Below are 11,032 nucleotides of genomic sequence, written 5' to 3'. Positions count from 1 at the left end.
TTTTGGTAGTGATCTGGAAATTTTTATGGATTTTATGAAGGATTTTCGATATTTTACCAGATAGGGTCAATAATGAACTTGGAAGTTCAAGCTGCGCATTTCTGAGGTTTTCATTCGCGTACTAAAGTGTGTGCTCTAGTTTCTGCTGGGGCGAGGAGCGCCGCGCTGCTGAGGGTTTAAGACGTAACAAAGGCTTCTACATGTGTATATTGGGAAATCAGGCGATTTTTCAGTGTTTGATCTCTGTGGAAGAGCAAGATCATCGGTGGAAAGTAGCTGCTTGACGGAGGTCTGCGCTCTCAGAGTGCTTTTCTATTTTTTTTTTTTTAAGGTGTCCATATAAAATTTTGCCTCAACAAGAGAATTTCCAATATCTATTGAACTTATAAAATCAAAATTATGTCCACTCTGGTGGAGCAGTAACCTCGGGGCACTATAATGCTTCACGTTTGGGCCGGTGCAGGCTAGGTAGTGGATGATGGAGCAAGGGATTACCGATTTCAAACATGATGATTAACTTGGTAATTATGACAAATAAGTGCACTTCCAGCTAGATCTAAGAGCTTTCAAATATTTTGATTTACTTTAAGTAGCGATTCTATTATTGGGAAAAGAATACGGCACGTACCAGTGCCATAGATTATCCATTTATTTGAAATTGAAAGTAGAAAATTGAGCTTTCATTTGTTGATCTATAATCAACATTGTTGTCATGTCTTAATAAAGTTTAGCATGTTTAAAGCACACACTTTATACAGTCCTGATTGAGGACTGATGTTAATCATTCTGTCTGTCTTTCTGCCAGAACAGGTTTCAGGACATGATGTATTCTATCTCATCCCCATTGCTCCTCTGCTGCTCCGTACTGCTACTATGTCTCGCTTCAATTCATTGCGCACCATCGAGACCAAACATCGTCTTCATCCTGGCAGACGATTATGGTTACCATGACATCGGTTACCATGGCTCAGAGATCAAAACTCCCAATCTGGATAAGCTGGCTGCTGAAGGTGTAAAACTTGAGAACTACTATGTGCAGCCAATTTGCACACCAACAAGGAGCCAGTTGATGAGTGGGAAATACCAGGTTTGGGAAAGCCTCATTATCAGTAACGAAACAAATATGATAGCAAAATGTTTAAAAAGCACACACACACACACACACACACACACACACACACACAAAAACTAACCTTCCTTGTGAAATGTCTGCAGTTCAGCTGATTACACATATTGAGGTCAGTTATTATACTACCATTTTATTATGATCCACAGTGCATGCACATTGACTCAATCATGCCATTCTATAACTGGATACTAGATTTGTTCTACATTATTGAAGAGAAATGTGCCCAATCAAGTGTGAATTCTCTTGAAAAACAGGTAAATTAGCCAAAAGTTAAGAAAGGAGATCGGCAACTAATAAAGAAAGAAATAGCCATAACATGTCGAAATTTGCAGACTTGTGGTCCAAGTCCCACATAAAGGAAAATGTGCAAATCCCAAGTAAATTTGTTTCTCGCTTTCTTTGTTCTTTTTTATCAGCAAAAATATATCTTTTGTGTTTCTTAACATAAAATGCATACCTGAGCTGTTGCTAGCCCATAAGAAAGAGTCTGTTGTCGGAGAGTTGTAAATACAATACCGGTACTTGTTTGTGTCTTAGATTTTTCAAGTAATATCTGTCTTACAATTGATTTCAACTCAAATTAAGAAGAAAAGAAGCTTGTATGAGTCATCTATAATGAGTATGATATGAATTTTATTTTATATTATGAGAAATTAATTCTGTCTTGTTTGCTAATTTTTTACTGATCTCAATTATTCAGATTCACACAGGGTTACAGCATAGCATCATATGGTCACCCCAGCCAAGCTGCCTTCCTGTGGAGGACCCCACCCTAGCTGACCAGCTCCTGAAGGTAGGGTACGCTACACACATCGTGGGCAAGTGGCATCTTGGCTTCTACAAGAAGGCCTGCTGGCCCACCAGGAGGGGCTTCCAAACATTCTTTGGTGAGACAAACATGCCCTTGAGTTTCAGGGTTCAAACCCCAGAATATGGCACTAGTGTCCCTGAGTAAATTGCTTTTTAACCATTGCCTCCGAATTTCAGTAATTTCCATAGATTCAATGTATGGCACTTAACTCTGTTGGCATTAGCAATGAGTTCATATTATACACAACACTTTGATAAAATTTTGTTGGATATCGGGATTACTTGCCCCCTAAAAACACTCCTATCTTTCTTTAGACTAAGGAATTTCTGTCTTCTCAGTATGTGAATTTGCCAATCTACATTGCACGTGAGGTTAACCCCAAAAGAGAAATATCACCAAATGGATACCGTAGTTATTTGATTTAGTTGTTGTATTTAAGACTGCTACTAGGATCCATGCTGGCTTTGGGGACACAATAAGAGTCCATGAAACTGAAGAAAATTCAAACCTCAAGAATCCATCTACAAGGTATTTTTAATAGCGAGGCCACCAAACTGTGCTCTGTCGTAGATCCTTTCTACCAGTAATTCCTAAACTGATCAATTGAGCTCAAACACCAGACATGCTCTTTGTTCACATCCAGGCTACCTCACAGGTTCAGAAGATTACTACAAACACACCCACCCATCCAACGGCTGGAATGGCAAGGACCTCCGAGATGGCGAGACAGAAGTGGAAGATGAATACAAGGGAAACTACTCTACTCACATCTTTGCCAAGAGAGCGAAGGAAATCATTCACAACCATGATGCTACTCAGGTATAAAAGATTTAAAGGGATGGTACAGTGATTGGTGGAGATGAGATTTGGGCTTTTAACTTTTTGTGAGATACCAATAAACCACTTATGAAATAGTACAGAGCATGCCATTCTAAGAGGAATTCAAAGTTTATTTGTTACCGTGCACCTCAAAACGAACATAAAGTCGCACACACTGATTTTGCGTGAGGACTGAAAATAAGTGAAATGGGTCAACCTAGCCGAACTTGACTTTTTCATATTTTCTGAAAGAGCGGGTCTTCTTTTACATTATGCTACAATTTGGTATCATGAAACGGGCAGGAAAGTGTGTTTTTTTAGCAGTTTATCTCGAACATTTTTGGTAGAATAGTGTGATTAGGTGTGTCTTTAGAATCCCTTTTTCATTTCTGAGAAACCTTGTCCACACTCTTCACTTTTACCTCTAATAACTTTTGAAAGGATAGGGCTACTGCTTTGAAAGTTGGCATTAATTATGGACAGAATGTGTTAATGAGGCATGCTTAATTTCAGTTTAATCTGATAATCCCTTCATTGTTGTTACTCTGGTGGTTTACTTCCTGTCTTTTGTCCCATTCATTGCACAGCCAATACGGCTTGGTAAAGATTAAGCGCTTGAATAGACACTGTACTTCAGAGCCTCTTTTCTCACTTCACACTTTTCCTGAGTTTGTGCTTTCTTTCCAATATTTAGGTATGTTAGGAGAGTCCATTTGATTTGAGTTATACATCATTTTAAAGCTTAAAGTCTGCTCTTTCAGAATATGGTCTAAACTAAAAATTCATGTCTGGCGACTTTTTGTTTGTTTTGAGGTGCAGTGTCACATTTGATGGATATTGGTTTTGGAATGGCTGAGACATCCAAAAACAAAGTAAAACAAAGCAATCCTAATAAAAGGTGGGTCCCACCTTTTATTTGGATCGCTCTGTTTTGGATACCTCGGCCATTTCAAAACCAATTGTCATCAAATAAACGTTGGATTCCTCTTGGAATTACATGCTCTTTCTTTAGTATTTCTTTAGTAGTTTCTCAGTATCTCACCCAAAAATATTTGAAACCTAAAGTTAGGTCTCAACCAGAACTATATGATCCCTTTAAACTTAACTTCTGAGTCACTTTCCTCTCTTTTCTTTTGTTTTATTTTATAAATATTTGGTACTTAGATATCTGCAACTTTCAGCCCAGCTTTTCAATGTTTGCTTATCATGGGGGTTTGCTTCCCAGTCACTTACATGTTTCTCTGTTGGTAATCTCATAAATTTAATTGTTGGTGTTGCCTCTTGAACTCTTGTAGGTATGCATTGCATGATCTTGATCAAACTTAACTTAATTTCATTACATGCACAACAAATCCATGATCAATGCAAGTGGTTGTATTGAATTAAGTTGCTTTTTTTTTGTAATCACGCAATAATATGTAGGCCTATTGCTTTTTATAAGGGCCAAATATTGTTAATGACAGAGCATTGCTTGTTTGACAAAGGTAAAAAAAAAAGATATCATGTATGACGTGTGACATCGATTCCCCATGACTAATTTCAGAGTTATGTTGCAGTCGTAAATACACACAAAGCAAAAGACATTCAGAGGACCCTATGTACATGATGAATGTGTTAATGTTGTGGACAGTTTAGATCATAAATGAATGGCATTTAACAACACAGGAAATACAAAATTTACACAAGTAGTATGCACTCTTCTAACCACTGACGGTTATGTGCAAGTTGCTGCAGAAATGTTATCCTTGTTCTTAGCCAATACTTTTTGTTATTTACGTGAGTATTTGTTTTCTTTTCCCTCCAGCCATTGTTTTTGTACATCCCTTTTCAAGCTGTCCATAGCCCGCTCCAAGTCCCCGTCTTGTACACAGAGCAGTACAGCTTCATTCAGAACAAAGCAAGGCGGCAGTACGCTGGAATGGTGTCCTGCATGGATGAAGCCGTGGGAAATATCACACAAGCCTTGAAAGAGACTAAGCTGTGGGATGATACAATCCTCATATTTTCCACAGGTATACCAAATATCAGGCCTTGTCTTCTTCTTTTTTTTTTATGGAGGGAGGGGGATTATGAATGGAGTGAAAGAACTGTTTCCTTTCAGTTATTCAGTTAAGGAATCACATCATAGGCCATAAAGTTCATTTTCAATTCATTTCAGTTCAAATCATTTTGGATAAAGCATCTTAAAAAGCTTCCACAATTGCGCACTTTACGGTTAGACAAAGGTATGAAATATGAACATATTGAAGAATAATGAAGCTAAGATATGCTGGAAAGGAGGTGCAAAGTTGAGCAGAAATTTACATTCTGAACATCATTTGTTGTGACAGTAATATGTGGGGGGTCACCCAACGAGACCCATACCCACAAGTCATATAACCCATGAGTTTGACACTTAAAAAAAGGTCCATGAGTCATACAGCCCATGAGTTGGACACGAGGCAAATAAGGCCCGTGGGCCAACACTGGGTAAAAACAGCCCAAGAGTTCGAAATATGTCAGTCTCTTGGGCCTTATTTGCTTCGTGTCAATTTCATGGGCTGTATGATTCGTTGGTGTCGGTCTCATCTAGGTTGATTAGTAATACAAAGGGATCTTTTTCTTTTTTTTTTATTTGAGTTTTTGATGTCCTGCTCTTAGAAATTTCTCTGCTTTGATGAAATATGATATACATGTAATTATGAGCATAAGGAACTGGCCTATTGTTTTACATGCCTACTGTCTTGCACACATGGATGCATCTGAATTTCAGATCGATACTAGTATCTTTTTTCAACTACATTGTATGTTTGTCATATCACTGACTGCTGTAAAATTTCTGTGCTTTCTATGTTTTCTAGGCTTTTGGAAATAGAATCTAAAAAATTATAGAATTTTAAAAAGCTTACCATACCTGTTGAGGATTAGGAATATTGGAAATAAAAGAAAACAAATACGTTATTGGAATGTCTACTATTCTGTTCAAGATAATTGTAAATGATAATTAAAAAAAAACATTATTAGAAAGCTTTTCATTTCTGTGCAAGGTTATTGGGAGTAAGAAATGAAAAGTTATATAGTATTGGAAAGTATTCTGTAGAGTAGTATTGCACATATTATTGGAACCAGTTGTAGATGAAACAAGTATAGTCGTCGTCTATATCTCAATATCTATTTCCATGTCTTAATCTCTATAGTCACCTGTCTTAATCTCCATTTCCATATCTTCTACCATTGCATCTCAACCAAGATAATGGAGGACAAATTCTTTCGGGAGGAAACAACTGGCCCCTTCGGGGTTGGAAGAAATCCCTGTGGGAAGGGGGTGTACATGGGGTGGGGTTCGTCGCCAGCCCCCTCCTGGACCCATCAGTGAGAGGTACAGTCAGCAAGGAGCTGATCCACGTCAGTGATTGGTATCCCACCCTGGTGCAGGGCGTGGCAGGGGGTACAGTCAACAGCTCCGCCCTAGATGGATACAACGTCTGGAATGCGATCAGGTTGGTATTCCCTACATGACAGATTTGAGACGCAAACTGCCAATATTGTTCCATTCATTACTAATCTCTGCCATTCTTTTACTCATACTCATTGTGAAAAAAACAAATTATGAAAATAGATGTCCAGGTGTAACCATAGAGTTGATGACTGGTGTAGAATTCAAGTTTGGTGTCTCATATGAGTGTAATGCAGATGTTACTTTGGGTTAGACATTGTAGCTGCTGTACTTTATACACCAGCCATAACACCATCATGTTTGTGTCATGTGAGTCTAATGCAGATGTTTTCTTTGGTAAGAAGTTGTACTACGGTACTTATCACCATAACACCTTTGTGTTTCATGTCATATGAGTCTAATGCAGATGTTTACATTGGGTAAGAAGTTGCAACTACATGAAATCATAGCACCATGAATTTCCAGTCCATTTTCAAATGACCATGCTATAAAATTAGATGTAAATATGTGACCTGCTACAACAAAAGGATCCGAAAGTCAGGGGAGGACAATTTTCTGAAAATGGCATGATATTATTCCCATACTCTTCTACTTTAATTCTATATATAACACAACTCATAAAAGTACTCGGTTGCGGAGATATCGATGATTTTATCAGCGCATGTCAATTGGTTTAGGAAATCAGAGTTTCGAGAAAAATGCCTTCAAAGTTGTCCTTCCGACGCTATCATAGTCATAGGATCCGGAAGGCGAGACAGTTTTCACCGCTTGACAGTAGAAGGCACGCTCTTGGCGACCTCCGCTATGTTCAGTCAAGCTTAGCGCCAGCGGTCTACGCACGACCAATCGGTAATCAGGATGCCAAGCACTGACCAATAAGATCACTCCCTCGTTGCTAGGGGCAGAGTCTAGTTGCGGCGCTAAATCCAAATCTTCGGACCCGTTTCTCTTACATTGAAAGTCGGAAAATCATGGCCCAGAAAAACGCTAATTTCTTGCCTTTCCTTTGACCATTTAGCTTCGAAATTTCAGCGGATGATGGACAAAACATTAGACTACAAAACTATGGCAGAAACAGAAATCCGATTGTTTTGACAAATTTTGATGTTGTGACTTTAAACTCGATTTTCTTGGCTTGGCCGTCAGCGTCTTTAGGATCCTTTTGTTGTAGTGGGTCACATATGTATAATGCTCCGTCTCATAGTTTATTTGAAGAATATGTTGTATGATCGACTCAAAGAAAATATGTAACCATGCATCACAAAACAAACAAAAGGTCGCACCCCCTGATTTTACTTGAGGACTCAAAAATGGTGAAACTCGTCAACCAAGTCAGTTTTGATTTTTTCATATTTTCTGAAAGAGCTATTCTTCTTTTACACTATTCCTAAGTTTGGGATCATAAAATGAATGGGAAAGTGTATTTTCATTAGTTTTTCTACAACCTCTTTTTGTGTAAAGTAGTGAGATCAGGTATGTCTTAGAGGCCCCTTTATATTTCTTGAAAATCCTTTGCACACTCTTCACTTTCAACTCAAATATCTTTTGAAAGAATAATGCTACTGCTTTGAAAGTTGGCAGTAATCATGGACAGAATGTGTTAATAAAGCATGCTTAATTTCAGCTTAATCCAATAATCCCTTCATTGTTGTTGCTCCAGTGGTTTACATCTTGTTTTTTGTCCCATTCATCGCACAGCTAGCACGGTTTGGTGAAGCCTAAGTGCTTGAATAGACCATGTACTTCAGAGCCTCTTTTCTCAGTTCACACTTTTCCAGAGTGCATGTTTTTTTTTCCAATATTTAGATAGGTTAGGAGTCGAATGAGAGTCCATATAAATTGAGTTATACAAAATTTTAAAGCTTAGAGTCTGCTCTTTCAGAATCTGCCCTTAACTAAAAATCCATGTCAGGCGACTTTTTGTTGGTTTTGTGATGCAGGGTCACATATCAGTACAGGTGAAAGCCATATTTAAGACAAACATTTCGTGGCTGTCCATATCTTTTCTTGAATATATCTGGACCTATTCTCATTACAAATTACCAAAGCATTTAATTACTATCAACTTGAGTTATAATATTCAAAGGAAGATGAAAATGACAAAAATTGACTACAGATTACTCTTTATCAAATATCAACAAAGCATGAGCAAGTTATCAACTCGTAAGTTTTTTCCTGCGTTTGATTTTGTTTTTATTTGTAATTTTTAGCAAAGATTTATTTTGTTTCACATTTATAAAACAAGCAAAAACTTGTTGCCCGATGAATATCAAACTGGATACTTGCTCGTTTAATTGGAAGACATCTACTCATAGAATATTGTCTTTAACCCATTGAGGACGAGTCCCGAGTATACTCGGTTGGGTGTCTATGGGAAATGCGTGTTGTAGCAAAATCAAACTGTCCTCAATGGGTTAAAGGAAATGAAATTTATGTTGGATGACTTCTTTGAGTAAAAGGAGCTACACTGTAAGTTGGATATGAAATATCATCATTTTGTTTAGATCAAGATGTTCTAGGTATGAAAACCCATGTACACTTTTGTAGATTTACGTCGAAAGGAAACACCTCATTCATGACTTTCTCATTCTGCTTTCTTCCAGGACTGGGTCTGCATCTCCCCGCCATGAACTCCTACACAACATCGATCCTCTTAGATATTGGCCATCTAATTCTGTCGAAGCGTGCAAGGAGGCCAACGATGCCTCACCTATCCTCCCCAGCAAGTTCAACCAGTCCATCAGGGCGGCCATCCGGTACAAGGACTGGAAGTTGATCACCGGTCAGCCAGGTATGCAGTCTCTTCCTCACGTCCTGTGTCAGGGGGGTGTCTTATGGATACCCGCAATCTGACCATTGCTGGTCACCTTATAAGTGAATCACAAAAGGTCAACATTATTCTCTGGCTTCCAAGAGTGCATGTCCGTGAGTGGGAGGAACCACTTGCTATGTTTCGCACCCTCTTCTCTGCAAATGAGTGGATTATTTATCGTTAGTACTCTAGGGACATTGCAGCATTACACACTGTAAAACCAGAAATATTTGCATTCATTTTCATTTTGTGAATTTTACAAGAGCCTAAGTTGATTTTGTGAAGTTCTTCCTCACTATATGTACTGAATGTCAATGGTAACTCCCGAAAATTTTCATGTGGCAAAAAAGATCATTGTCTCCAATACACAAAAATTTCGTTATGCAAAAATGTCTTGTTGCACAGTACTTCAGTGGTCTTTGACAAGTCCTGAGTATACTCGGGCATGTGTCTATTGGAAATGTGTGTTGTAGCAAAATCAGCCCGTCTTCAACAGGTTAATTTTGACTCTCTTACACAGGGGATTCCATTTCATGCCCTATACGTATCATATTCCGTTATCCCTTACCCCTTTACATGTCAAAGCACTTAGCATAACTTGCCAAACTTTTTAATGCGCCTCCTGTAATCTACCCAGGCTTTGCATAATTGTAGATAATATATGCAAGTCCTCTCAACTTTTGATAGTAAGTGCCCCAGTCCAGCAGGAAGGCCAAGGTGAAAAAAATACAGTATAGATGAATTAGGTAATCTCTGTTCATTGACAACTAGTTTACAGACAGAGACAACACTCCATTGTGCATGCCTATTGTGATCTCACTGAGCCAGCTCATTACCTTAGTATGAGATTACAGTCAACCCCAAAAGAAAAAAAAAGTAAGAAAGATGTATCTGTAAGCTGTAAACATGAGCATTATATGTGACACAACTCTGCTAAAGGGAACATAATACCTCTATGGTATTTCCGATATATTCATATACTGACTGCATAGATGACCTTTGAACAACCCAGAGATTTCATTTGTCACCTAACTTGGTGAGGTCTCTTCATCTGTTAACCCCGTGCTTGCCACATGGATTCCTGTCCATATGTATGAGAAGTTTGTGCACATTTCAGTCATTGACACTGAAAGGGTTAAAAGAGTTCTTAAATGCACTATTTACCATTTGCAGATGAAACAAAAACCCAGCTTTAGTGCTTCAAAATACTTCTAATATAACAGTCGGGGATAGAAACAACCAATGTAAAAATTTGAATCATTATAATCAATGTTGAGTATTGTTAAATGTACAAAATGTGAACAATAAGTATAATAAAAATGTTTTTAGACTAAACGGTCTACAGTTATGGTTTAATTAGAAAAATAGTGATATCTTCTGATATTTTAGGCTTCATTGCAAAATTGTTCTATGGTAGGATGTTTTGTGATGCAACTTACCTACACATATGCATTGAATGTGATATCTTGAACAGTTTTTAAATCTTGTATCTGGCAGGCAATGGGAGCTGGATTCCAACCCCAGACTCGGGTCTTCACCCCTTCCACCCAGTCACGCCCCCGGGCAAGAACCTCTGGCTCTTCAACATCAGAGACGACCCCAACGAGAAGACGGACCTGTCCGATCAGAACAGCGAGATGGTGGAGTTCCTCTTGGACCGGCTCCAGGTCTACTACCGGTCTTCCGTTCCCGTTAACTGGCCCAAGTGTGACCCCAACGCTAACCCAGCTCTCCATAACGACACATGGACCAACTGGGAATGAATGTGAAGTATTTGTACCCTATTGTGTCTTCACCATGTCCTAACGATTAATGTGAAGTGATATCAAACTTATGCAGATTGTCAATCAATCTTATTCACTGCCAAGTACCTAGTACATATTATTGCTTTGCTTTAGCCCACAAAATAGTCATAGTTATTAATGAAATGCAATACTGTGCAATGCTTTCCCACACTTCAGGTTCTGTTTTTATCTTTTTTTATATACTGCAAGAGGCTGAAAAATAACAGGCAATCAAGTACAG

General features: G+C 38.4%; 1 protein-coding gene across 1 annotated transcript; it reads left to right on the top strand.

The window, feature by feature from the left end:
• Window positions 1-1,032: 1,032 nt before the first annotated feature.
• LOC139738842 (arylsulfatase B-like) lies at window positions 1,033-10,770 on the top strand. The gene is made up of 7 exons (XM_071649478.1): window positions 1,033-1,087; window positions 1,830-2,016; window positions 2,584-2,759; window positions 4,564-4,771; window positions 5,989-6,238; window positions 8,799-8,986; window positions 10,505-10,770. The coding sequence occupies exons 1-7, from the start codon at window positions 1,070-1,072 to the stop codon at window positions 10,768-10,770; spliced, it is 1,293 nt and encodes a 430-aa protein (XP_071505579.1). The 5' UTR covers window positions 1,033-1,069.
• The last annotated feature ends 262 nt before the right edge of the window (window positions 10,771-11,032 follow it).

The sequence above is a fragment of the Diadema antillarum genome, unplaced genomic scaffold (genome assembly GCF_040938485.1).
Source record: "Diadema antillarum isolate AM-2024a unplaced genomic scaffold, OU_Dant_1.0 seq00000769_RagTag, whole genome shotgun sequence".
Classification (NCBI taxonomy): Eukaryota; Metazoa; Echinodermata; class Echinoidea; order Diadematoida; family Diadematidae; genus Diadema; species Diadema antillarum.
This window is presented reverse-complemented; position numbering and strand designations above follow the sequence as displayed.

Bases quoted from the DNA above. Each gene is read 5' to 3' on its own strand.
- LOC139738842 (XM_071649478.1), top strand. The intron at 2,017-2,583 runs GTGAGACAAACA...GTTCACATCCAG, and splicing joins GGGCTTCCAAACATTCTTTG to GCTACCTCACAGGTTCAGAA. The intron at 6,239-8,798 runs GTTGGTATTCCC...GCTTTCTTCCAG, and splicing joins AACGTCTGGAATGCGATCAG to GACTGGGTCTGCATCTCCCC.